The sequence below is a fragment of the Marmota marmota genome, unplaced genomic scaffold (genome assembly GCF_001458135.2).
Source record: "Marmota marmota marmota unplaced genomic scaffold, marMar, whole genome shotgun sequence".
Taxonomy (NCBI): Eukaryota; Metazoa; Chordata; class Mammalia; order Rodentia; family Sciuridae; genus Marmota; species Marmota marmota.
In genome coordinates, this window is record NW_025999880.1 from 15,334,860 (window position 1) to 15,362,420 (window position 27,561).

At 42.5% G+C, this 27,561-nt stretch overlaps 2 protein-coding genes and 1 non-coding gene across 11 annotated transcripts in view; 1 reads left to right on the forward strand and 2 right to left on the reverse strand.

Annotated features, from left to right (window-relative positions):
- Positions 1–4,239, forward strand: part of Etv4 (ETS variant transcription factor 4) — a 16,283-nt gene extending 12,044 nt beyond the window's left edge. For 4 of the 9 annotated variants that reach the window (XM_015495626.2, XM_048790638.1, XM_048790645.1 and 1 more), the window contains 5 exons: positions 1,742–1,816; positions 1,959–2,027; positions 2,246–2,418; positions 3,008–3,109; positions 3,361–4,239. In XM_015495626.2, the coding sequence (XP_015351112.1) occupies positions 1,742–1,816; positions 1,959–2,027; positions 2,246–2,418; positions 3,008–3,109; positions 3,361–3,585 (644 nt within the window). In that variant the 3' untranslated portion in view covers positions 3,586–4,239. Of the gene's footprint in view, positions 1–75; positions 1,661–1,741; positions 2,028–2,245; positions 2,419–3,007; positions 3,110–3,360 lie in introns of those variants that run through there. The other 5 variants (XM_015495630.2, XM_048790672.1, XM_048790635.1 and 2 more) reach the window with 5 other exon arrangements.
- Positions 75–148, reverse strand: Trnae-cuc. The gene has a single exon. It is a non-coding gene; the product is annotated as a tRNA-Glu (tRNA).
- A 1,017-nt stretch (positions 4,240–5,256) lies between the features above and the next one.
- Positions 5,257–27,561, reverse strand: part of Dhx8 (DEAH-box helicase 8) — a 36,361-nt gene continuing 14,056 nt past the window's right edge. The window contains exons 12-23 of the mRNA XM_048787388.1: positions 25,258–25,439; positions 23,868–24,062; positions 23,383–23,568; positions 23,060–23,270; positions 22,214–22,395; positions 18,875–19,015; positions 14,702–14,942; positions 14,621–14,634; positions 12,346–12,474; positions 11,969–12,165; positions 11,343–11,522; positions 5,257–8,003 (exon numbers count right to left, since the gene is read on the reverse strand). Of these exons, the coding sequence (XP_048643345.1) occupies positions 7,784–8,003; positions 11,343–11,522; positions 11,969–12,165; positions 12,346–12,474; positions 14,621–14,634; positions 14,702–14,942; positions 18,875–19,015; positions 22,214–22,395; positions 23,060–23,270; positions 23,383–23,568; positions 23,868–24,062; positions 25,258–25,439 (2,078 nt within the window). The 3' untranslated portion in view covers positions 5,257–7,783. The remainder of the gene's footprint in view (positions 8,004–11,342; positions 11,523–11,968; positions 12,166–12,345; positions 12,475–14,620; positions 14,635–14,701; positions 14,943–18,874; positions 19,016–22,213; positions 22,396–23,059; positions 23,271–23,382; positions 23,569–23,867; positions 24,063–25,257; positions 25,440–27,561) is intronic.

Consider the following 27,561-nt stretch of genomic DNA (forward strand, 5'->3'; position numbering starts at 1 on the left):
CCCCCCCTCCCCCATCCCCTCCCCCTCCCCCATCCCCCTCCCCCCCATTCCAAAGAATTCTTTTTTTTTCTTTTTTGTGGTGCTGGGGATTGAACCCAGGGCCTTGTGCATGAGAGGCAAACACTCTACCAACTGAGCTATAGCCCCAGCCCAAGAATTGTCATTTTCCAGTCAGCAAACATTCAAATAAAAAGGGGTATACAGATCTTTGTCCTCAGGTAGCTTATAACAATAGGAGAGTTAAGGTATTTATTTCTATTTGGGTTTTAGTAATCTACTTAAAAAGTAAAATACTGTACCTGGAACATGAGTGTACAGAGTTGAGGATACAAAGTTGAATAGAATGTGTCACCACTGGTCCCTGTCTCCAGCAGAAGTTTAAAAATACAAAGTGATTTGAATAAGAGAAACATGAACTAGAAACTAGTTAGGCTCTTAGTTTCCCATAGGAATGCAGGGCTAATATATGGTTTCCACATCCCACCCCACCCCCCAAAAGCTGGGTACCTGAAATAGGGACTGCTTTAAATTCTAGTTCCACCTAGCTGTTGACAGGAGTGAGATGTACTCAGCTATGTTCATAAATAGCTATAGTTCAAAGCCTCAACTACAGAGGGAAGACCATTCTCAAGAAGGGCACAGAAAACTGGCGTCTCTTCTTTCCTCCTGGTTTCTGTACTAAATTGAAGTCTATCAGCAATTTTGCATTAGAAAAAGAAGTCCAGAGATTAGGGTAGGTGCAGAGTTAGCTAAGAGCTTTAGAACTTCCCTTTTCCTGGTACCCAGTCTTTCAGGGGCAGGGAGGTGAACCACAAACCCCGCAGCTGCCCGACTGAGAACCGGATGGGTGCTCTCGTCCTCAAACACAGGGCACAGCCAGGCCTGGCTGTGAGGTAGTGGGAGGAGGAGGAGGGAGATGCTCTTGCGGCTGACCTTCAAAGGCTGTAGACCGGAGGGATCGTGTTACATGCCCTTGAACTCCCGCCCCTCCCCCGTCAGCTTCCCTGAATGGAGTCAGGAATTCCATTCACAAAATGGAGGCTTGAATGAAGCCGCCCTCCCGCCTCCTCCCGGAGGTGTCGGGTTTCAGCCTCTCATTCATAGGTGGGAGTGGAGGGGGAGGGCGGGANNNGGGGAGGGGGAGGGCGGGAAGGGGTTGGAACTGGAAAGGGTGGCTTTACACAGCGGGTTCCTGAGGTGGAGTGGGGGGGTTTCAATGCTAAGGAAGGGAATTGAGTGCAAAGAGCTGTTAACCTGAAATAGCAGCCCAGTGCCCACCGCTGCTTCCCCAGATGCACGCACGCTCCGGCTCTCACGCACACAGGCACAGGGCTGAGAACTGACCTGTTGACCGGACGTTTGCCGGTTCCGAGGGAATCTTAGGCGTGGACACCGAACCCTTTCTCCCCCGGAGGTTCATCTCTCACTCCCCTCCTCCCCCTGAACTCACAGGAAACAGCTGCTCCCTGGAATCTTGGGCCTTGTGGAACAGCTTGCCCAGCCCCAGCTGCTGCCATCTATGCCCTCTGCCCCAGCCCTCAAGCTGAGGGGCTCAAGCCTCGTGCTCCCTCTGGGTGAACTTCCCCTGGGATTTGGTGGTGGGCAGGCAACTGGTAAAGGAACAGTCACCGGAAAGCAGGCTGGCAGGAAGAACTTGAAAGTGTGTAGGACTTCCTCCTCCCCTCTCCCGCCAGCTGCATCCCAGCCACCTGTAACATCACCCTTTCTCCACCCCTCACAGATGTCCCTGGGTGTGCATCAATGTACCTCCACACAGAGGGCTTCTCCGGGGCCTCCCCAGGTGATGGGGCCATGGGTAAGGCAGCCCCCTCCTTCCCCTGTCAAGCCCTCAAGTTGGGGGAGGGGGCTTTGTTGGGGGGAAGCTCTCCTTAGCCAGGAGTCCCTGTGGATTATCAGTAAACTCTTAGATCTCAGCAACTCCCAACTTCCTCCACAAGGCTATGGCTATGAGAAACCTCTGCGACCATTCCCAGATGATGTCTGCGTTGTCCCTGAGAAATATGAAGGTCAGAGTGATTTCTTGGGAGGGTCAGGGTCTTATCTACATCCCCTACTGGCTGTGTCCCTGAAGAAATCACATTACATTTCATCGATGCAAGCTGGGTGACAAATGGGAAAGGGTCTGGAGAGGCCCCTTGAGGAGATACCCTGGGAGAAGGGAGGAAGTTGGCTGGGGCACGAGAAGACACAAAGCCCCCATACCTCCTATTTCTGCATTCTCCAGGAGACATCAAGCAGGAAGGAGTTGGGGCATTCCGAGAGGGGCCACCCTACCAGCGCCGGGGTGCCTTGCAGCTATGGCAGTTTCTGGTGGCCCTACTGGATGACCCAACGAATGCCCATTTCATTGCCTGGACAGGCCGGGGGATGGAGTTCAAACTAATTGAACCTGAGGAGGTGGGTATATCAGAGTGTCTCCACCCCTCCTTGCCAATGTCTTTGGAGCCTGGAGATAAGAGAACAGTGGCATGTGCCTTCACTATTACCCTCGTTCTACATAACCTGAGTTCGTGAGCTGGTACTAGTTGTATGGCTGGCTTAACATTTGGCACCAAGAATATCAAGTTTTGCCTGGCACAATAGCACACACCTGTAATCCCATCAACTCAGGAGGTTGAGGCAGGAGAAATCACAAGTCTGGGGCCAGCCTGGGCAAATAAGAAAGACCCTGTTTCAAAAAATAAATAAGTCAGGAGTAGGGTTGGGGCTGTGGCTCAGCGGTAGCACACTTGCCTGGCATGTGTGAGGCACTGGGTTCGATTCTCAGCACCACATATATAAATAAATAAAATAAAGGTCTATCAACAACCAAAATTATATTAAAAAAAAAGTCAGGAGTATATCTTGAAGGTAGATTGACTCTGGATTCAACTCCTAGTACCACACACACAAAAAGAAAATTATCTCAAGTGCTCTGACACCCCACACCCCCACTTTTTCTCTGAGATAGCATCTCCACCCTAAAACTTGTCTCTTTTGTCCTCAGGTCGCCAGGCTCTGGGGCATCCAGAAGAACCGGCCAGCCATGAATTACGACAAGCTGAGCCGCTCACTGCGATACTATTATGAGAAAGGCATCATGCAGAAGGTGGGGAAGAGGGCAGAGAGTCCAAAGACAAGGGGTAGGGGCAGTGACTGTGGGGAGGTGACAGCAAAGGGGCAAGGAGAGCATTTTTCAGCAAGTCTGTAAGAGGAGAAAGTGAACTTCTGAAGGGAATCTGCACGGGAGGAAAAGGTTCCCACACTTCTACCTGGACATGAAGAAGGGCTCTGTCCCCCAGTCCTATCTTGAGGTTGGGTATACCTCGACTGACTGACCTAGCTTCTCTCTCCCCTTAGGTGGCTGGTGAGCGATATGTATACAAATTTGTGTGTGAGCCTGAGGCCCTATTCTCTCTGGCCTTCCCGGACAATCAGCGTCCAGCTCTGAAAGCTGAATTTGACCGGCCAATCAGTGAAGAGGACACAGTCCCTTTGTCCCACTTGGATGAGAGCCCTGCCTACCTCCCAGAGCTGGCTGGCCCTGCCCAGCCCTTTGGCCCCAAGGGTGGCTACTCTTACTAGCCACCAACAACTTCTCCCTCCATTAGGGGTGGGTGCTGCCCTGTGTACATATCAATGAATTTGGTGAAGGCCTCATTCTAAAACCCACAGATGTCTCTGGGGCAGATCCCTGCTATCCCATCAGCTGCCCTGGCCCATAGAGTTGCTCACCAGAGTCTTTGGGAAGCAAAAGTAGAAAAAGGGCAAATCTAAAGGTGGAATCTCAGAAGCTCCCCGCTGGGAGGGGGTCACGACCATCCTCAGGAGTTCAGGTCAGCCTCTTCCTAAGTCCTACTTGGAGGCCTAAACCCCGTTTCCCTTCCCTACCAGAGAACAAGTGATTGTTCTGTTTCAGGGGACAGAGAAGGAACTTCCCAACTTTATCCTGGCAGGCTAGCCAGGAAGTTCACTTGAGCTCCCCAGTTCTTACATTGTGGGGAGACAGAAGCCTAGACTCTACACCACCCTAAGCTGTGGCCCTGGAGAACTTGGGATGCCCGTTCTTGGTGCTCTCCTCCCGTAGGCAGGAACCTGGGATGGGGATACTGGACAGAGGTGGGGGGGATGGGTTCCTAGGGGCTCTTTGCCTCTCCTCTGCCTTTTCCTAGGCCCACCCAGGCTTGGGATTCCACCTCCACCTCATCTGCCAGACCTTAATAAAGGCCCCTACTGTTAGTTCTGCTTGCTCTTTGCTGCCTTGGGCATGGACCTGGAAGAGAAAGATCTGGACTTGGGGCAGATAACTGAAGTTTGGGGCCTGTCCCTGACACTTAATTTCCTATGCTGATTTGGAAAAAAAGTAGTTCACTTCTGACTTTAGCTTTCCTCTGAAAAATGGGCTTCACAATACCTGCTTTTTCCTCTCCCAGAATTATTATTCAAGGACCCAGAAACAACTGATAAGACATACTTTGTAAAAAAAAAAAAGACATACTTTGTAATCTAGGTGGGGCCCCCTTGGCCACTGAAGCATGGTTCCTGCAACAGTATTTATGCCCCTGGGGAAGGGGCAGGTGGGATCCTGAGCTGCAAGGCCTTTCTCTGGGGACTTAGGCAAAGACAGATCTGCAGTTTCTGTGATCACAGTTGCTCCCATGACTGGATGTACCCCAAATTGTACATCCTGCCTCAGCTCCAAATTGCTATTTTTGCTAGAATTGGAGATAAGTGTTGTCTGGAAAATGAACCAAAGGAGAAAGGCACCTAGGCAAGTGAGTTCTGGGGGAGGCTAGAGCAGGCAAGTGAAGGAGACTTATCTTCCAGGGACTGGGCAGTGGGAAACAGCAGATTCTCCTTGTCCAAATTTGGGAGAGACAAGAGTCCTGAGGGTGGGTAGAAAAGTAACACAGAAGCATGTGACTAAGGAGCTATGACAGGAGGAGTAGCTGAGATGGAGCAGGGTAGAATGGATGTTTCTAGAGCCAGCCCCTCTATCAAGAGCTTCCAGGAAAAGGGCTGAGGTAAAACCAGGAGCCTCCTGTTCAATCAGAACTGCAGCTATGCTGAGGTGGGGCCAGCCCAGCACTACTAATGCCTGTGCTGCTTATGCTGGCAGCTTCCAGCCCGCACAACCCAACAATGGAGTGCTAGCAGGAAGGAATGCCTCTCAACCATTACCCACAAATAAAAAGCAGCATTTTTTCCTAGAAACACAAAAAAATCAATGTATTGAACAAGAAAATTATTTTTAAACCAGTTTAAAAATATACATTTAATTCTACATTAAAGCCAGGCTATCATGGTGGAAAGAAGGTATTAAAAATCAGGTAGAAACCCGGAGGGCTGGTGCACTTCAGAGGATTTAGATGAGAAGCAGTTTTTAGAGATAGGTCTCCACTGGCTGAGACATTTTGTCTTCTGGACTGTTCATTAACAGGCTGTGCTTCAGAGCTTTGTTTAAATTCTTAAATGTGGAGGAGAACTGCTCCAATGAGATAGTGACAGCATCCACTGGGAGGAAATTCTTTGGGTTGCAGGAGGGACAGCCAAAATGTGCTCCAGACTGGATGAAGCAAACCCAGACCAGCAGCAGAGCTTACCTGCACCCCATCAGGTCAGCCCCACATACACAAACACAAGCTGAGACTTAGCACATGTGCAGGGCCAGGAAACTCTGAGCTAGGCTCCTGCTGAGTTGGGGTGAACTGTATACTTTAATGGCCAAGAAGATTCCAACTCTCTGCCTGAGACCCACATCCTCTCCTGGGCTGTCACTCAATCTTGGGAAATACTGGTTCAAGAAAGAGAAACAAGGATCCCATTGTGAGAGCAGTAGGCCAGCTCTACTTCTGAATCTAGACAGGAGTCCCCTTCACCCTTTGAGCAGCCTCAGCTCTGCTGTCAACATGGTTATTCTGATGGGCAGTCAAAAGGTTAGACCCCTGCCTTACTGTCAAAGGAGAGAATTCTAGTTTAGAATTGATCAAAGTATACCCACACAGTTGGGCTCCTTCTTGCAGAAGGTAGGATGACCAGCCCTGCCATCACTTACCCTTGGCCTGTTAACCATCCCTTTTCAATCTCAGCTTAAAACCCAGACTTCTCCTTAGGCACCAATAATGTCAGTGCCAGTAGGCACCTGGGATGGGCAGAGCCACCAGGCCCAGGAGTTGCTCCAGAATGGGAGATCTAGGCTAGAATTAAGACTGGGGAACTAACAATGGGCCCTGCTTCCCTTTAGGTTACATCTGTTGTTTCCTGTACTGTCTCTCCCATAAGGCCTTACAGGGTGACACATCATGCCCTGTTCCTTGATTACTGGCCTGGCCTCACTAAGAAGCACACTCCAACAGAACTGGGAGGTGCTCACTCAGCTTAATGAAGGGGCAGGGATCTGCAGTCAGCACCCTCCCTGACCTATATTCTTCTCCCTTGAAATCTCTGTGAACTGTGTCTTTAGAGTGGTTTATTTGCTGCCCAGTGACAACACACATTCCTTTATATTCCAGAACGTCATATAGTCTCGTTCAGTGTTTGACATACAATTCTGCAGTTCTCATATTGACCTATTTCGGGAATTTACTAATACGGGGCTGTGAGAGACAGTGGGAGCAATACCATGATACAGGATGTACCCAAGCTTCTCCACAAGCCCCACATCCTACCCCAGCAGGACCTGCCTGCTCCTCCTCCAGGTAAAAAGCATCCTGAGTTGCTCTGAGGGGCTCTAGGAAGTGGCCATTTCCCAAAACCACTAAGAACAAGCCCTGAGCACAGATGCTGGGCTCAGAGAGGTGGTATCTGTTTTCTGCTTGGGATGGGGGAAGAGAGGCTATAATCATAAAATCCCTTTGTTAAAGACCATCAAGGACCTCAGGGCAAAAAATAAAAACAAAATAAAATACAAGTTGTGTCAGTACTTGGCATGTTTCAAAAGGAAATGGGACACACTGTGCATTGTTTGAGCATGGCAGGGGGGGGGAGGGAGGGAGGGAGGGAGGAAAGGAGAGCCTTCTATGTTCAATATGTGGCATCTGTAACCACTCAGGCGCCAGATTCAAGTGCTTTGTGGAATGGATGTGGTTAATCACCAGGCCATCCACTGGCAAAGCTGGGCCAGGACCCATTCCGAAAAACAAGGCTGGAGGTCTGGGTTGTGCATTAGGTTCGAAAGAGACCCTGGGCTTTAATTCCAGGGTATTCTCCACCGCATACATCACAGATGCTAAATCTCCCTCACCCTGAACCCAGGCCAGTTTCTTAACCTTTCAGCTAAAAGAAACAATCACAGAAAACCTTATTTCCTTAAGAAAATAAATATTTCCAGAAGGTTAAGCCAGAGTACAGGAGCTGGGGAGGAGGTAGGCAGTGAGGTCGACACTGTAGATGAGCATTATGGCTCCCTCTTCTAGGGAGCATCAGCTGGGGCATTAGGGTCCTCTGTAGCTGTGGCATGTATCAGACATTCATTCATTCCCTTTTCCCATTTCAAGGCTGAACAAGTTGTCCCTTTCTTGAAGATGATGCATTGTGTGCTATGCTGGGTATAAGCCCCTGACTCTCTGGCCCCAAGACTTGGGAGTGGATGGGGGCTAGAGGATCCAGCCAACGCCAGACTTAAATCCTGGTTTCTATCTTACCACCAAGAAAGAAATGAAAGTCAAGTTTAGCAAATGCAGTCACAGGACAGCTGTACATTCAGGACCAGTTTTTCATTGGTAAGAGAAAGTCCAAGTCCTGGGCCACTGCTATAGAAGAGGCAAATAGACAAGCTTGCCTGTCAGCGCCGCCGGAAGGCCCGGGATATTCTCCAAGCATTGGGCTCCTCATAACGGTTGTACAACGGTTCAAGACGCTGCTGCTTCTTCTGCTTGCTTAGTTTGGTTGGGTCAGAGACCTTGAAGAAGGCTGGGGCAAACTCCACAAGCCACCGGGGATCAATAGTGGTGACCTCACGCATGTACTCTTTCGTGGTCAGCACCAACTCATGGTACACGACCCTGCAGGCGACAGAGACAAGACACAAGCCTAAGATCAGGCCTCCTTCGACAGCCAACCTGGTCAGTAGAGCTGGCATTTTGTCATGTTACCTCTCCTGCCTAACCCCTTAGAAGACTGCAGTCTGTTTATGACAGCCACAACCCAATACTAGGAGCCTGTACTCCTCAAACACAAGTAAGATTACAGGATAATGTGTTATAGTTCTGGCTCTGGTCTAAAATAGTTAAGTACCTAGAACCTCTCATGTCTCTTCTCTAGATCTGCTCTTGCTCTGGAAAATGGAAGGGTGGTTTTCCAGACTGTTTCCACAGAATTCTAGGGTCCTGAAGAGGCACCTCATAAACTAGCATAAGGATGTGAAAGGCCAAGCAGGCAAGGCTCCAACTCTTCTTTCTTCTACTGTGGTGGCACAGAATCACACCAATACCACATAGTACGTTTCTGCTTTTGTTTGTTATAATGGGAATTGAACCCAGGGTGCTTTATTACTCATCTACATACCTAGCACTTTTTATTTTTTGAGACAGGGTCTTGTAAGTTGCTGAGGACCTCACTAAATTATTGAGGCTGGTCTTGAACTTGCAATCCTCCTGCCTCAGTTCCTGAGTTGCCAGGATTACAGACATGCAATACTGTACTAGGCAGCATGGTGGTTTAAAATTAGTTTTGTAATAAGAGTCCAATTTTAATGGCCATACTACCAAAGGCATTATATAGATTTAATGCAATTCCTATTAAAATCCCAATGACATTCTTGATAGAAACAGAAAAAGCAATCATGACATTTATTTGGAAAAAATAGGAGACCCAGAATAGCTAAAGCAATCCTTAGGAAGAAAAGTGAAGCAGGAGGCATCACAATACCAAACCTTAAACTATACTACAGAGCTATACCAACAAAAACTGCATGGTATTGGCACCAAAACAGACTTGTAGACCAATGGTACAGAATAGAGGACACAGAGATAAACCCACATAAATATGGTTATCTCATACTAGACAAGGATGCCAAAAACATTCACTGGAGAAAAGATAACCTATTCAGGGCTGGGGATGTGGCTCAAGGGGTAGCGTGCTCGCCAGGCATGCGTGTGGCCCAGGTTTGATCCTCAGCACCACATACAAACAAAAGATGTTGTGTCTGCCGAAAACTAAAAAATAAATATTAAAAATTCTCTCTCTTTCTCTCTCTCTCACTCTCTTTAAAAAAAAAAAAGAAAAAGAAAAGATAGCCTATTAAAAAATGATACTGGCAAAACTGGAAACCCACATGTAGCAAAATGAAATTAAACCTCTATCTCTCACCCTGCACAAAAATCAACTCGAAGTGGATCAAAGATTTAGGCACTAGAACAGAGACCCTGCGCCTAATAGAAGGAAAAATAGGCCCAAATCTGTACCACATCAGCCTAGGATCTGACTTCCTTTAACAAGACTCCTAAAGTCCAAGAAGTAAAATCAAGAATCAATAAATGGAATGCTTCTTCTCAGCAAAGGAAAAAATTAATAACGTGAGGAGAGAGCCTACTGATTGGGAGAAAATCTTTCCCACATGCACTTCTGATGAAGCATTAATCTCTAGGATATACAAAGAACTCAAAAAACTTAACACCAAAAACAACAAATAACCTAATCAATAAATGGGCTAAGGAACTGAACAGACACTTCATAGAAGAAGAAATACAATTGATCAACGAATATATGAAAAAGTATTCAATATCTCTAGTAATTACAGAAATGCAAATCAAAAGTACTCTTAAGATTTTATCTCACTCCTGTCAGAATGGCAATCATCAAGGATACAGGCAACAATAAATTTTGGCAAGGATGTGGTTAAAAAGGTACACGCATATATTGCTGGTGGGATTGCAAATTGGTGCAACCACTATGGAAAGCAGCATGGAGATTCCTCAGAACACTGGGAATGTAACCACCATTTGACCCAGCTATCCCGCTCCTTGGTTTATTCCCAAAGGTCTTAAAATCAGCATACCAGTGACACAGCCACATCAATGTTTATACCTAGACTATGGAACCAACCTAGGTGTCCCTCAATAGATGAATGGATAAAGAAAATGTGGTATATATACTCAATGGAATATTACTCAGCTTTAAAGAAGAGTGAAATTATGGCATTTGCCAGTAAATGTTTGGAGTTGGAGAATACCATACTAAGCGAAATAAGCCAGTCCCACAAAACCAAAGGCTAAATGTTTTCTGTAATATGCAGATGCTAAAGCACAATAAGGCGTAGGACACTAGGGAAGAATAGCATTATCTTAGATTAGGTAGAGGGAAGTGATGAGAGGGGAGGGGAGGGGATGTGGGGTTAGGAAAGATAATAGAATAAAACAGACATCATTACTGTATGTATATATATGACTACATGACCAATAAAATTCTGCAACATGTACACTCAGAAAAATGAGAAATTATATCTCATCTATGTATGATATATCAAAGTGCATAAATGCATTCTACTGTCATGTATAACAAACAAATAAAAAACGTTTTAAAAAAAAGAGTCCAATTTTTTTTTCTATTTTTTAGGTTTCGATGGACACGACATCTTTATTTTTTTATTTTTATGTCGTGCTGAGGATCGAACCCAGTGCCCCGCGCATGCCAGGCAAGTGTGCTACCGCTTGAGCCACAGCCTCAGCCCCAAGAGTCCAATTTTTAAAGCTGGGCACAGTGGCACATGTGGGTAATCCCAGCAACTCTGGAGGCTGAGGCATGAAGATCTGCAAGCTCAAGTACAGCCTCAGCAACTCAGCAAAACCTTGTATTAAAATAAAAAAATAAAAAAGGACTAGAGATGTAGCTTGGTGGTACAGCACCCTTGGGTTCAATAAAGAAAAGAAAGAAAGAAGTACCTAAAGAAAAAGAAAGAAAAAGTCCAATTTTTAAAAAATACTACTTTTAAAAACCATCTCACTAAATGATTTCTAAGATGCTTCCTAGCTTTTACCCTATTTTATTTCTCTCAAAAGGGCTTGATATTGTACCTACTTGAGGCTTCTACTGCTCTAGAATATAAGGAAAATTAGAACAAGAAAGAGCTGGGTGGTGCACATCTGTAAACCCAGAAGCGCAGGAGGATAATATGTTCAAAGCCAGTCTCAGCAGTGAGTCCCTAAGCAACTTATCAACACCCTAACTCTAAAATAAAATATAAATAAAGGCTCGGGATGTAGTTTGGTGGTTAAGTGCTCTTGAGTTCAATCCCCAGTACAAAAAAAAGGAAAGAGTTGGATGGTAAAGATACAAGCTCCAAAGTGCCAGGAGACTTATAAGTTCTCTATGCCTGAAAGAGCCCCTAAAACCTGCCCACTTACCATTCCGGCTGTCTGTTGAAGAGAGCACTGGAAGGGTGGATGTAGACCACCTGCTGGTCAATCAGCGTCCGGTAACCCTCCTGTGGGTCTTTTTTGGCAGCATTACGGAAGAAACCACTGCAGATGGCCTTCTGCACTCGAACTGTGGATTTGCCACAGGAGACCACATCCAGTTTATGTCTATCAAGAGAATGAGTAAGGAGTGGATAAAGAAAGTACCCAATACCCCATGTTGGGATCCCAAATAGTCACTAGGACCTTCCTTCCTGCCCTAAGTATACTACAAGGGTAGCTCTAAGCAGCAGGCAAGATGGAGGCAACTAAAAGCTAAGATATTTCATTTAAGCAAGAATTCAAATTTAGACTAATAATGTTCCAGAAGATTGTAAACAAAGCATTTTGTAACAACTAATATATCGTCTTCCTCTTAGAGTTTCTAATGGGTGTCTCAGCTGCATCTTGCCTAGGGAGAAGTAGTTTAAAAGGTGGAAATGCTGGAAGAAAAGGGTTCTCTGAGAACCAAGAGTACAGGTTCTTATAACTTTACAGATACATTCAGAGATAAACAGACATGATACTCATGGAGATTCAACCCAAACAGAGAAGTCACCAGATTCCTGGCTTACCTATCCATTATGCCTAACATCTGTTTGCGAATGTCCTGGGCCCGGCGCAGGGAACGAGCCTGGATAAAGTTCTCATAGCACCAAGGGTTGGAGAATTTGTTGTTCTTCCAGGAGTTGTACACAGCCAACAGGGTAAGGTGGTCCCCTTCTGTCTGATGGAATTTGGCTTTCTTTTGATCTGCGAGGGCTTGCTTATCCTGCCAGTGAGTGGGACAGAAGATCATTTCCATCTAATAGTTATTAACTAAGCATCCAGCAGTCCTAGGAACCCTACAAGGTCCTGTCAGAAGTGTCCCCATCAGCCATGATAGTGGCAACAGGCTGACTTCGCTGACTTCACCATACCCCTACATGAAACATGGGCTTTAACTCCTTACCTTGGGCCTGTAGAAGACGTTCTGCACAGACAGCATGGACACGATGGTCAGCATTTCCTCACTGCACCCCAGATGCACAGACATGATGAGCATTTTGCACAGCATTGGCTCCAAGGGGAATTCTGCCATCTAGAGGAAAAATAAGGAACTACAACTGCTTCCCTGTGGAGGACATGGACTGACCAGGATCATTGGTCAACTGGTCAGAGGGGGTAACAGATCACAGGAGACCTCCCTAAAGCAGGATGACATGGGTGTTTATCTCCATCAGAAAACCACTTTTTCCCCCTCAAATAAACCCCAATGGAATGCAGGTGACCAAGAACATAATTACTACTGGGGTAAAAAGGAATATTGCAGACATCTTTTAAATTAAGACTAGTTTAAGTAATACATCCTGAGGTAAAATTAACTGTGAATAGAAATCTCTTTTTCTATAAAGAAGAAAGTTTAAAGTAATAGTAGAAGCAGAAGTGTGGCACATGCCTGTAATCCCAGTGACTTGGGAGGCTAAGGAAGGAAGATCACAAGTTCAAGGCCAGCACAAAGAAATTCAGCAAGACCCTTGACAACTTAGTGAGACCCTGTCTTAAAATAAAAAATAAAAAGGGGATGTAGCTCGGTGATAAAGCAACCCTGGGTTTATCACTAGGTGGGGAAGGGGGGGAGTGACAGTGAAAAATTAAGGTTAAAATAAATAAATATCTAGAGGGCTGGGGATATAGCTCAGTTGGTAGAGTGCTTGCCTTGCATGCACAAGGCTATGGGTTCAATCCCCAGTACCAAAAACAAACAAAAAGTTAAACTACTATATGATCTACCAATTATATCTCTAGATATAAACCTAAAAAACTGAAAGCAGTGACTCAAATATTTGTATACTAATGTTCATAGTGACAACACTGTGAATGTACTTAATGCCAATTATACACTTCAAAAGGTTACAATGGGGCTTGGGGTTTAGCTCAGTGGTAGAGTGCTTGCCTAGTAGGCATGAGGCCCTGGGTTCAACCCCCAGACTAAAAAAAAAGGGTAAAAAAAAAAAGGTTACAATGGCTGGCATTGTAGCTCAGGGGCAGAGTAAGTGCTTAGCATGTACAAAGCCCTGGGTTCATTACTCAACACCAAAACAAAACAAAACAAAATATTATATTAGTATATTTTATGTTATATGTATTTTATAATAACAATAAGATGTTATATCACTTTGCCTTGTCTCTGCATATATCATTTCTACTTTACATCTGTAAAGAACTTTGTACCATGCTGGGTAGTAGGAACTAAGATATGCTCCCTGCTCTCGTAGAGTTCACAATGGGTGACAATCACATTCACAAAACTACCTCACAGTGCAATCTACATATGTGCCTGGCACAGAAGTTGTTCAATACATTTGTTGGCTAATCTGATAAATAAAAGCAAGTGAGTGATGCACTATTCAAAGTGTATAAAAGGTGATGTGGTAGGACTGAAGCTTTCTATTTCTTTCTCATAAAGTGATCATGACCATAAACACAGCAGGTGTTCAATAAATGCTTGATTGTGTGAATAATAACTATGAGAAATTATGTTAGCAATTATTAAGCACTGTGTGCCAAGTGTCTTTACCTGCAATATTCCACTAATCTTTACAACAGATAATATTAACAGCTCCCTGTTTGAGACAAGACCACAGAGCAGAGGGCACAGCAGATAAACTTGCCCAAGGTCACACAGCTTGGAGCAGAAGTCTGAGACACAGATGGCTCTCTGCTGGCACTCCAGAGACTGGAGCAGGTTTTTTTCTGAAGCTGTTTTAGCCTCTCTTATAGGGAATGAATAATAAATGACAAGACAGCACTCTGCACTAGTAAAGTGCCAGGGCTCCAGGGTAGCATTGGTGTCGGGGGAAATGCCATCAGCTGGGAAATTACTTTTGCAGCTACTCCTGCCAAAAGAGAATGAAAGTCCTCCTGGGGACCAAGAGAGGAAGAGCGATGATTCAGAATGAAAACCAAGCCCCCAGAGGGCCAGTCTGAAATCTCTACTGATAGTTCCTTGCAAAGTTTTCAGATAAGGGTCCCCCCGCCCTTTGTAAAAGAAAAGAATCAGATTGGAACGCTAAAGTGGTTGAGGTTAAGTGTGTTTGTCCACAGTTTGCACAGATCATATTTTTCTAATTTCATTTTACAAAATGCTCCTAACTAAAACCTATTACAATCAAATATCCTGCTGGTTATTATGATGAGAAAAAAAAATGTGTGTTCACAGTAGACGTACCAACTTTGCCCCTGACCTGCCACGGGGAAACTGTTAACACAGCCATTTGTATTTCACTCAAAGGAACAGGTTTCATGAGATCAGTCAAGTATTTAACAAGGTTCATAAAGCTGAGTTTCGTTTATGAAGGCTACGGATAGGACTATCCCACCAACCCTTTCCAATAAGACAGTGTTTTTTACCTTGAGGGACAGTACTGTGCTTGCTAAGTTGGTTCTCTGGATTTCTGGCACATTAGTGGTCAGCATTTCATCTCGGTAGGCACGTTCCGTATATAGCCTATAACACTTCCCTGGGCCAGTTCTCCCAGCTCTGCCAGCTCGTTGTTTTGCCTGAGCCTAGGAGGCACATATAAAAATAACATATTTATTAAACACTACTTACCAACTTTACCCCGGAAATCTGATGGTGGGAGGCACTTGGCAACTGGCAAAATCAGAAATGAATTTATTTTTCACTTCCTTTAGTATCATTCCAAGACTATCAATGCTCTCTTACCCTCCCCTCTCTCTCCTTTTTAAAATATTTATTTTTTAGGTGTAGATGAACACTACACAATGCCTTTATTTTTATGTGGTGCTGAGGATCGAACCCGGGTCCTGCCCATGCTAGGCGAGCACTCTACCGCTGAGCCACAATCCCAGTCCCCCAGCCCCTCTCTATACTCAGCACCTTAGGGGCTTGTTCAAGAGAGGCAAAGATGGGGCCAAGGACCTGAACAGACACTTCTCAGAGGAGGACATACAATCAATCCACAAGTACATGAAAAAATGCTCACCATCTCTAGCAGAGAAATGCAAATCAAAACCACCCTAAGATACCATCTCACTCCAGTAAGATTGGCAGCCATTATGAAGTCAAACAACAACAAGTGCTGGCAAGGATGTGGGGAAAAGGGTACTCTTGTACATTGCTGGTGGGACTGCAAATTGGTGCGGCCAATTTGGAAAGCAGTATGGAGATTCCTGGGAAAGCTGGGAATGGAACCACCATTTGACCCAGCTATTGCCCTTCTCGGACTATTCCCTGAAGACCTTAAAAGAGCATACTACAGGGATACTGCCACATCGATGTTCATAGCAGCACAATTCACAATAGCTAGACTGTGGAACCAACCCAGATGTCCTTCAATAGATGAATGGATAAAAAAAAATGTGGCATTTATACACAATGGAGTATTACTCTGCACTAAAAAATGACAAAATCATGGAATTTGCAGGGAAATGGATGGCATTAGAGCAGATTATGCTAAGTGAAGCTAGCCAATCCCTAAAAAACAAATGCCAAATGTCTTCTTTGATATAATGAGAGCAACTAAGAACAGAGCAGGGAGGAAGAGCAGGAGGAAAAGATTAACATTAAACAGAGACATGAGGTGGGAGGGAAAGGGAGAGAAAAGGGAAATTGCATGGAAATGGAAGGAGACCCTCATTGTTATACAAAATTACATACAAGAGGAAGTGTGGGGAAAGGGAAAAAAACAAGGGGGAGAAATGAATTACAGTAGATGGGGTAGAGAGAGAAGATGGGAGGGGAGGGGGGATAGTAGAGGATAGGAAAGGTAGCAGAATACAACAGTTACTAATATGGCATTATGTAAAAATGTGGATGTGTAACTGATGTGATTCTGCAATCTGTATTTGGGGTAAAAATGGGAGTTCATAACCCACTTGAATCTAATGTATGAAATATGATATGTCAAGAGCTTTGTAATGTTTTGAACAACCAATAAAAAAAAAAGAGAGAGGCAAAGATGAGCAGAGTAAATGGAAGAAATAGAAGAAGCTAAAACAATGATAAAATACCATCTCCTCAGTTATGACCAAACATATAAGAAAATAAATAAAGTATGTTAATCATACCAATAATGACTCTTGCAGCCATTCAAAATCAGGTCTGCAATGTTCAATGTCAGAAGGAAACAATAACTCACATTAAGTGAAAGAAGCAAGTTAGAAAACTCTGCAATACTAATTTTGTAGAAAGTCTTTATGTGTACATATAAATTACTGTATTGAAATGGCTGGGGAAAAAATACCCTAAGATATTAATAGTGGCTAACTATGAGGGTGGTGTGAAGATGAGTTCTATTTTCTTTAGACTTTACCAAATATAGAATATGTATTCTGTTAATAATCAGTAAAATTAAATTCTAAAAAAATACACAAAGGGGTTGGAATTGTGGCTCAGAGGAAGAGCACTTGCCTCACATGCATGAGGCACTGAGTTCGATCCTCAGCACCACATAAAAATAAAATAGAGATTGTGTTCACCTGTAACTAAAAAATAAATGTTAAAAAAAAAAAAACACAAAACCTCATACTTACTTAACTATTAGAACGGCAACCATGAGAAAAAGAAACACATAGAAGGCCACTTTCTTTTCTTTTTGGTATTGGGGATTTAATCCGGGGACACTAAGTTGCTGAGGCTAGTCTCAACCTTGCAATCCTCCTGTCTCAGCCTCCCAAGTAGGATTATAGGCATGCACCATAGTACCTGGCTAAGAGGGCCATTTTCTGACAAAACCATCTGTTGTTACAAACAGTACCAGGATCTCCAGGCATGGTAGTGCATGCCCGTAATCCCAGTGGCTCAGAAGACTAAGGCAGGAAGATTGCAAGTTCAAGGCCAGCCTCAGCAACTTAGCAAACTCCTCGGCAACTTAGTGAGACCCTGTCTCAAAATAAAAAATAAAAAGGGTTGGAGATGTGGCTCAGTGGTTTAAGCACCCCTGGGTTCAATCCCCAGTACAAAAAAGAAAGAAAAGAAAAGAAACAAACAGCACCAGGATTTACAAATTGTTACACCAGCTCCAAATATACGAATGGCCTAAGAAAGGTCAAAAAACACACAAATCCAAGCAGCAATCACACACAGTGGTGGGACTCCACAGCATTATAAAGATGTCACTCTCCAAATCAGGAAAGCATGTGCAACAATTTTTTTGGTCATTGTGAGGGTCACACAATGCCCTGAGAAGCTGTACAGAGCACATAAACTCAAGCCAGACTGCTCAGCTTCAAATTCTGGCTCCACCAACTAGGTGATGTTAGGCAAGTCCCTTAACCCCCTCTGTGCCCAATCTCCTTATCTATGAAATAAGGATTATGATATCTAAAACTGGGATAAGAATGCACCAAGTCAATGAATGTAAAAGTACCCACGGGGATTGGGGATATAGCTCAGTGGCAGAATACATGTTTAGCTTGTACAAGGCCCTGGGTTTGATCCCTAGTACTAGCAAAGAAAAAAAGTACCTAGAATAGTGTCAGACTTGATAAATGCCCTTTAAGCATTAACTATCACTGTTATTTAAGTCTCAAAATGAATATAACCTTATGGGTTACAAAAGTAACACATGCCTATTATAAAATATTAAGACAATATATAAAGAAAAAAATGCATACCATCTTATCAGCACAGAAACCAATAGCACCACCCTCCCCCCACAAAGGAAAAAAAAAAAAAAACTTAGCTAACATTTAGCTGACATGTACTCAGTCTCAGCCAGGCCTCACTCATATCCACTCTGTAGAAAAGCATACCATGTATTTTTAAACAAAAATTGGATTATACCATTCATGCTATTTTATAGCTTGCTTTTTTCAAATAATTTATCTCAGATGTTTATGTTATTAAATATAGATACACAGTAATGGTTAATGTCACATAACATTCTGTGGCACGGATATACCATATATTATTAAATCCTTCCCTTTTGGAGCTCATTTAGAAATTTTTCCAGGTTTCCCCTAATAAAAAAAAATGTTTTAATTAAACACCCTTTTCCATTACCTTTGAATATGTATTTGGTCATCTTTAACTTTCCTGTATATTTCTAGAAGTGGAACAGTTAGGTTAAAGAGATGAACTTTAAAAATTTTGGATATTCTATTACCAAACTGCCTTCAAAAAGATGATCAGGTAATTCATTTTAGAATGTAATTTAGGCAGGAAATGATTCCACAGTTACTAAAGAACTGTGTCTCACAAGTTATTACTATCTTACATATGTAAAGCTAAGTACAGGCCTTTAAAAAATATGTTCAACTAAATTGGGTAACAGGATACTAGAATTCAAACTTTCTTTGAAGTTCATGTTTCATAGGTTATTTTAATGTTGAAACACTAAAGATGATAAACATGAATCTTTCTCTTGTTCCACTGAGTTCATCTTTGAAAACAATTTTAAAATATGGAACCATAAAACATTTCAGAAAGGCCTTAGCCAGGATTTTTAAGAAAGCCACTGGTTAAGCCACCATACCTGAGAAATAGGTGTCACCACAAGTTGATCAATCCCCGTCTTGGAATTATAAACTTTCTGTTTCACAAATCCAGGGTCCACAACATAATAGATGCCATCAATAGTTAGTGATGTCTCTGCAATGTTGGTGGCAATCACGACCTGCAGGAGGGAGAGGCACAGCTGGAGTGAGCTAAGGTATGATAAGACTTCCAACCTCTGACATCTTCCCTAGGGAGTGTGCAGCTATCTCCTTTCAAGCAAGTTAAGATGACATTTAATCCAAGCTCAGCCTCCAATGGGCAGAGAGAAGGTTCCTTCACCTGGTAGGTTACGTTGGAGAGGGGTCGGTACCTGAGAGAAGTGGAATAGTGAAGAGCTAAGGCTGATGGAAGCCAATTTCATTTAGTGCAAATGGCTGCATATCTCACTGTCTAGATCCAATGTTGATTACTACAATTTTAATTTTCTAGCACCCTGGGAAAGCAGAAATTTCCTGGCATCACATGTGCCAGTGCAAAATGAGATTTTTCTTCCCCCCACCGAGACATCTGGACTACAAAATGGGCTGTATGTATATGTGGAACAAGAGAGAGATTGTTTATTTTTTCCCGATCATAAAATGAACCACGAGGCAACAAAGGAATTTCACGGTTTGTCTGTGTGCAGCAGTCTATGTGATCCAGAAGATTATTATTCTCAGCTTGGCTCTGCCACTGTTCTTCCACCCAGAGGTTCAGCTCATAAAATACAATTGCTTAGAAAAATCATTGCTAGGAGGCACCCAAATATCTCTCATCATTCCAGCATCTTACTGGCCGTAAAAGCCTTCTACCTGCCACAGAGCTACAGAAGCCCTGTTTTAAAACAAGTTCAGGGGCTAAGGCTGTGGCTCAGTGGTAGCACACTTGCCTGGCATTGTGTGAGGCACTGAGTTTGATTCTCAGCACCGCATATAAATAAATAAAAGAAAGATCTATCAACAACTAAAATAATATTAAAAAAATACAAGTCCAACCATCAGGAATAAAATAGAGGAAAAACTCACCATTTCCCCCCTCAAACCTGCTTCCCCTCCTGTGTTCATCTCCTCAGCACCATCTTCCATCCAGATGTCCAAGTAGGAAACCTGGGAGTCATGCCTGACTTTTCCTTCACCTTCTCCCCTCCACTTCCCAGTACCCACCAGGTCTCATTTATTTGAGCTCTTTAGTGTTATTCAAAGTCATCTGTTTACACTCCTAGGTATATATTTAAGAAAAATGAAAACATATGTCCAAAAAAAAAAACTTGTAAACAGATGATACATGCTTATAAGCTCAGCTACTCAGGAGGCTGAGGCTTGAGAATGGCCAGTTCAAGGCCAGCTTATGCAACTTAGCAAGACACTGTTCGAAAAATAAAAGGGCTGGGGACATAGTTCAAACATAGAGTGCTTGCTTGGCAAACGCAAGGTCCTGGGTTCAATTCCCCATACATACATACATACATACATAAAACTTGTAAACAAGTGTGTATAGCAGCATTATTCATGATAAGCCCCAAAGAACAAAGAGTCCAAATGTCTATCAACTGATGAATACTAAACAAAATGTAGTACATCAATACAACAGAACAGTATTCAGCAATAAAAAGAAACTTAGTGTTGACATGCTACAATGTGAATGCATCTTGGAAACATGCTAAGTGAAAGAAGCCAATTACTAAGGACCACATATTGTATGATTTCATTTATATGAAACGTAAAATGTAATAGAATAGGCAAATGTAAATGTATTATGTATAGGCAAACATAAATGTACATGAAATGTAAATGCATAGAATAGGCAAATCCACAGAGATGGAAAGTATATATTAGTGGTTCCCAGAAGCTAAGCACAGGGGTGAATGGTGGGGAGGATGACTGCAAAACTGTACAATTTCTTTTTTGAGATGATGAAACTATTCCTAAAATTTTGTGGTGATGGCTACACAATCCTATAAATATACCAAAAGAAACTGAACTGTTCTCTTGAGAAAAGTGAATTGTTTTATGATTTGAATGAATGTATCCTCCAAAGTTCATGTGCTGGAAACTTAATCCCCAATGTAATAGTATTGAGAGGTGGGACTTTTAGAAGGTGACTGGATCTGTCTGGAAGGCTCTGCCCTTAAGAACAGATTAATACCATTTCCATGGGAGCAAGTTAGCCATCTCAGGATCGGGATTCTGATGAAAGGATGAATTCAGCCCCTTCCCTACTCATCTGTGTGTTTCCTGTTTTCTTGTCCCTGTGCTCTCCACCATGGGATGACATAGCAAGAAGGCAATTGCCAGATGTGGCCCTTGATCTTGGACTTCTTAACCTCCAGTACTATAAGAAATAATCTGTTCTTTATAAATTATCTAGTCTCAGGTATCTTGTTATAGCAGCACAAAACTAGGTATATAATTATATCATATTTCACTAAAACTGCTATTTTTTTTTTTTCAATCTTTTCCTGTTGTCTTACAAGCATAGTCATACACTTAGTTTCTGCTACTGGAACTACACAGCTTTGAACTGGCCCCTTCTGCTAGCCTCCACACCATCACATGAGGTCTATCTCTCCAGAATGCAGGTCCCCCTGCCCTTTACCAGTTCTGCATGATTAGCTTAGATCCTTACTTTCTCTAAAAAGACAGGGTTGGGTGCTACCATTCTGGGTATCTGAGCACTAGAACACTTTCACAATAATATGCTGAAGGCCTATTTACTGGTGGATGCCCCTCAGCAGATGGAGAGGCCTTTCCTTATACTGCTGCCCAAATGTCTAGTTCACAGCCTGGTAGATGCCAAAAAATATTTATCAAATACGTTTGGGATGATGGATATGTTAATTACCCTGATTTGACCATTATATCTTGCATATTTATATCAAAATATCACACTGTATACAATTAATATGAATAATTACATGTTAATTAAAACGAAAAAAATTAGCAAATGAAGGCAGAAAAGTAGAAGTCATAAATAAGACCCCTGTTCCTAGATAAACTGGCTGGACCAGTCTCTAAAACATATCATACAAGCCAGGTATGGTGGTGCATGCATATAATCCAGGGTCTTAGGAGGCTGAGGCAGGAGAATCAAAGCCAGCCTCAGTAATTTAGTGAGGCCGTAAGCAACTCAGCAAGACTCTTGTCTCTAAATAAAATACAAAAAAAGGCTGGGGATGTGGCTTAGTGATTAAGCACCCCAAAGTTCAATCTAAACAATCAAACAAATGGAACACACAAGACTCATGTACACTTCAAGCACTTATGCAATCTCCTCCACAGCTACATAGACCACATGATTTCAGGGCACAGAGGAGGATCTTATTTTAGCTCAATGTTACCTTTCTGCTGCCAGGAGGAGCTGGGTCAAAGATTCTGGTCTGCATCTCACTGGGAAGAGCAGAGTACACTGGGAGGATAATTAATTCTGGAACATCAGGTCCTAGTGATTTCATTCTTTCATACAGGATTTCACAAGCAGTATCAATCTCTTCCTGACCAGTCAAGAAAACCAAGATATCACCTATGAAGAGAACAGAGCATTAATTTACTTTGTGTGCATTGTTGTTATTGTTGTTTTTAAAGTAAAGATAGTCTCGCTAAATTGTCCAGGCAGGCCCTAAACTTCCAGTATCAAACAACCCTCCTGCTTCCTCCTCACGAGTATCTGGAGTCCCAGATTACAGTGCCTGGCTTGTATGTATTTTACACAAAGGTTATAACAAGGCTAACAGACCTTCAAATGACAGAAAATACACATTCACATTTGACCTCTAGCTAAACCAAGAAATCATCATCTATCCATATTTAAATAGGTGCATCTAAACCCAGCACAACACGTTTTTACACTTTGACCACCATCATTTCTTTCTTTCTTCTTTTTTTCCCCAATACTAGGAATTGAACTAAGGCCTACACTTGCTAGACAAGCACTGAGCCATGCCCCCAGACCTTTATATTTTGAGACAGGGCCTCACCAAGTTGACCAGGCTTGTGATCAAACTTATGATCCTTCTGCCTCAGCCTCCTATGCAGCTGAGGTGTGTTGCCACTGTGCCTACCTACCACCACCATTTTAAATATGCAATCTTAAGACTTACAGAATCTCCAGAGACCAGTATTTAAAAGGTATACGCACATTAGGATTTTTTATCTTAGAGGAAAAAAAAAACATTCTTTCTTCTCACCTGGTGGCTCAGTTAAGTGGATCTGCATGACAGTAATCAGGCTCGCATCCAGATAATCTGTCTCGGGTTCCTTTGTGTACAATATTTCCACTGGGTATGTTCGACCTGGGATGGTGAAGATAGGAGCTTCATAGAAGTACTGAGAAAATTTCACTGCATCCAAGGTAGCTGACGTGACAATCAGTTTCATGTCCTGCCGTTTTTGAACCGTCTAAAGGGAAATGCAATGTGGCTTACCAAAAAGACTACCCAAAGGACATAGGTACTCACAGCCTGTTCTCAGAAATCAGTTTTCATTAAGTAAAAGGGTCAGTAAAGACTACCTTTTTCAACAATCCAAAGAGCACATCGGTGTGAATTGTCCTCTCATGTGCCTCATCCAGCATGATGATTGCATACTGAGTTAGGTCAGGGTCGATCAGGCACTCTCTGAGCAACATACCGTCTGTCATGTATTTGATGACTGTTTCAGGACTGGTGCAGTCCTCAAACCGAATGGTGTAGCCCACCTAAAGCAGAACAGAAGTCGAAAATTTAAGGCATAAACCTCTCCCTTTTGCAATTATCAGACAAGATTTCAAACCAGTCATACTAGCGCTCATAACTACTAGAAATAGATAAGAATCTATTTCCTCTAGTAAAATCTGCTTTGGACTTGATCCTGAATAGATCAATGATAACAATGAAAATTTTCCCTCAGGAGAAATCTGAAAAAAGGTAGTATTATTCTCATTTTATAGATAAAAGGTATGGGCCTTTATAGTCTTCTTCTTCTAGCATTTCCAGAGTAGCTTCACTAACCACCTACCTCTTGACCTAAGCAACAACCAAACTCCTCTGACACTCTTTTGGCCACGGACATGGCTGCCACTCTTCTGGGCTGGGTACACCCAATCTTGCCCCTGGAAGTGTAGCCTGCCTCTGCCAGGTACTGGGTGATCTGTGTTGTCTTTCCAGACCCTGTCTCTCCAATAACAATCAGGATCTGGTTGTCATGTACAGCCTGAAAGCAGCAGAATTTGAATCAAGTCATTAGAATTTGCCACACATTACACTGGAGTAAAATAATGAATGCTTACGTTCTAACACTAAACAAGGAAAAGAGATACACATATATAAAAAAGTCAATATCTAAAGAATTCAACAGCAAATTTAAAAGATAATAATAAAAAGTGTTCTTCCCACCACCACTCCCAAATCTCCAATACCTCACCCTCCAAAATTATCTGTTTTATATTTTCACACTATTTGTAAAACCAAAAGATTGTGATCAACCTATACGTCTATAAATACAGTAGTAATTAAATAAGCATATCCACACAAAAAAGCACTAAAAATGTATTTTAAAAAAGGAACAATCTGGGCTGGGGTTGTGGCTCAGTGGTTGAGTGCTCACCTATCATGTGCGAGACCCTGGGTTCAATCCTCAGCAACACATAAAAATAAATAGAGGTATTGTGTCCAACAACAACTAAAACATAAATATTAAAAAAAAAAAAAAAAGGGACAATCTATGAGCTGGCATGGTAGTGAATGCCTATAATCCCAGTTATGTGGGATGCTGAGACAGGAGCACTGCAAATTCAAGGTCAGGCTGCGCAACTTAGCAAGATCCTGTCTCAAAGAAATAAAAAGGATTGAGCTATAACTCAGATGAAGCGTGCTTGCCTAGCATGTGTGTAGGCCCTGGGTTCAATCAATCCCCAGTACCAACTTCCAAATATACACATATATTTATATTTGCTTATACACATGAGATACCATTGAAAGGATTCACTGAAAGCTAGTATACTTGGTTACCTCCAGGAAGGTTTAATGATCTTAAAATTAGAACTCCAGAGATGGAAAGAAGTATCTAAAGAAAGATTTTGCCATGGTTTACTGAGTATACCTATTTTTAATTACTGCCCAGGGCTATTGTTCCATGCACCATAATACTCCACCCACCAGAACTGATCCAGGGTGCCCAATTAAAAAATTTATCTCCTCATAGGAAAACAAAGAAGTATAGAATAATACACATTTCTTTAAAAAGTATTTGGAAATGTTTAGTTTTTTTTTTCCTTATCCCTTTTGAAAGAGCCACTTCAAATATGCACATACTTGTCTAATTACTTCAAATTTTAAAACACCATCCATCCCTCTTAGCAAACACCTCTATTCCCCTATCACCAATACATCATAAAAGCACTTCCCACCTGAACCAGTTGCTCCTTCAGTTTGTAGATGGGCAGGCTCTCCCTCTGCTCAAGGATTGACATCTGGGTCTTTTTTCCATAAGAAGCTTTGTTGCCCCCAAAGGCATGCTTCTTCCACTCTGGAATGTCATTGGGCATCATCCCAATCCCCCTCATATTGGCAGCAATCTGCCTGCCTTCCGCTGTAAAGGAAAACAGGCAAGTGAGTAGCGTCCTCATGTTACCTCAAGATAAATCAAGGGAATCAACGAAATGGTAGGTCAGCACATGTGTTCTGCCCGATTCTTGACCAACAGTACTCAGAGAAACAAACTAATGTGAAGAAAAGGACAGAGAAGGGGAAACAGGGGATAGGCAAGGGGAAGAGACCCTAATAAGTGGTGCTACAATCTGTGATACCTCCTAATAGAAAAAAAAGAAGGTTAGTTGAGAGAGGTCAGACTTGACTGTTTGATCCTGGAAAAAAAATATATATATATATATTTTAGTAAGTGCTTTATTGAGATATAGTTTATATATGATATCATTCTTTTTTTTTTTGGTACCGGGGATGGAACCCAGGAGCACTTAATCACAAAGCCACATCCCCAGTCCCTTTTTTATATTTTATTTAGAGACAAGGTCTCACTTAGTTGCTTAGGGCCTTTAAATTGCTGAGGCTGGCTTTGAACTCGAGATCCTCCTGCCTCAGCCTCCTCAGCTGCTGGGATTACAGGCATGCGCCGCTGCACCGGCTTATATCATTCTTTTCAAGTGACAACTCTGAGGCTTACTATTTATTCACAAAATTGTGCAACCATCACCACCATCTAATTTTAGAACATTTTTATCACCCCCAAAAGAAATCTCTTTCCCCCCTTTTCCCTTCCCTTGGCAACCAATTAGTCTACCTTCTATCTCTTTGGGTTGACCTATTCTGGATATTTCATTGGATATGTGGTGTTTTGTCTAGTTTCTTTCACCTGGCTTAATGTTAACCACGGAATTTGTGACTTGAATAATAAACAAAAGAATCAACAGAATTTTAGTGGCTCTTCAGAATAAGCAAATATATTACAACTTTGAATGGTAAAAGTATGCTATAACAATGTACTTCAGGGCTGGGGTTGTAGCTCAATGGTAGAGCGCTTGCCTTGCACACGTGAGGCCCTGTGTTCGATCTTCAACACCAAATAAAAAAAAGATATTGTGTCCATCTACAACTAAAAAAAATATTTTAAAAAAATATATACATATATTATTTTTTTAAAATTTTTTTTAGTTGTAGAATATGCTTCAGCCTGGTGTAGTGGCACGAGCCTGTAAGCCTAGCAATTTTGGAGGCTGAGGAAGGAGCATGATCCTATCTCAAACTATCTTAAAATAAAATAAAAATTAAAAAGGGCTGAGGATGTAGCTCAGTGGTAAAGGACTTGAGTTCAATCCCCATTTACGGGGACACCACCCCTCAACACCACACAAACTTCAGTCTACTAAGACTGATAAAAGAACATTGAAAAAGGACAAAGGAGGGTCATGGCACTGTGGCTTATTCTGAGAGAGGATGTTTTTTTTAAAAAAAACAATAAATGAACACTCCCAACATTCTAATGTTAACATAATATTTTGAATATCTATTACTTACAGCCAGACTGTTATCCAAACCCAATTCCCAAAACTCTGCCTCCACCCAGATCTCTCTATTATACTTATTATACTTAACAACCTACTTGATACCTCACCTAAGATATCCTCTACTTACCTTAGTTACAAATCTAGAACTGAATTCATAATCTTTCTTCATAAACCTATTCTTCCTCTGGAGCCCCCATTCCCAGAAGTACCATCACTCAACCCAAAAGTCATCTTTGCCCACTTCTATTTTCCTTTCCCTCAGTCAACAAATCACATTTTTCAAGCACATTCTACCTATCTGCTACTTCTGTGTTCAAGCCACTATTCTCTTTCCTCTTAAAGCTTTTTTATTCACCTCACATTTTACTTTGCTCAGTAACTCAGTCTTTAGGGCACCCTGAATGACCCTCTGATTATGCCATTCCCCCATTTAGTATATTTTCATGCTGAACACTTTTCAACACTTCCCAGTGCACTTAGAATTAAACTCAGATTCCTAATGCCGTCCATAAAGCCCTGGCCTGCCAATTCTGCCTCAACTCCTGCCCCTCACTCACTATTCTCCAGCTACACAAACTTCCTATAAGGTCCTCTACTAACCCCACAGCACCAGCTATTCCTCTACTTCAAACACATTCCCAACACCCTCTGATAAACTAGGTTCTATTTATCCTTCATATCTCAACTTCC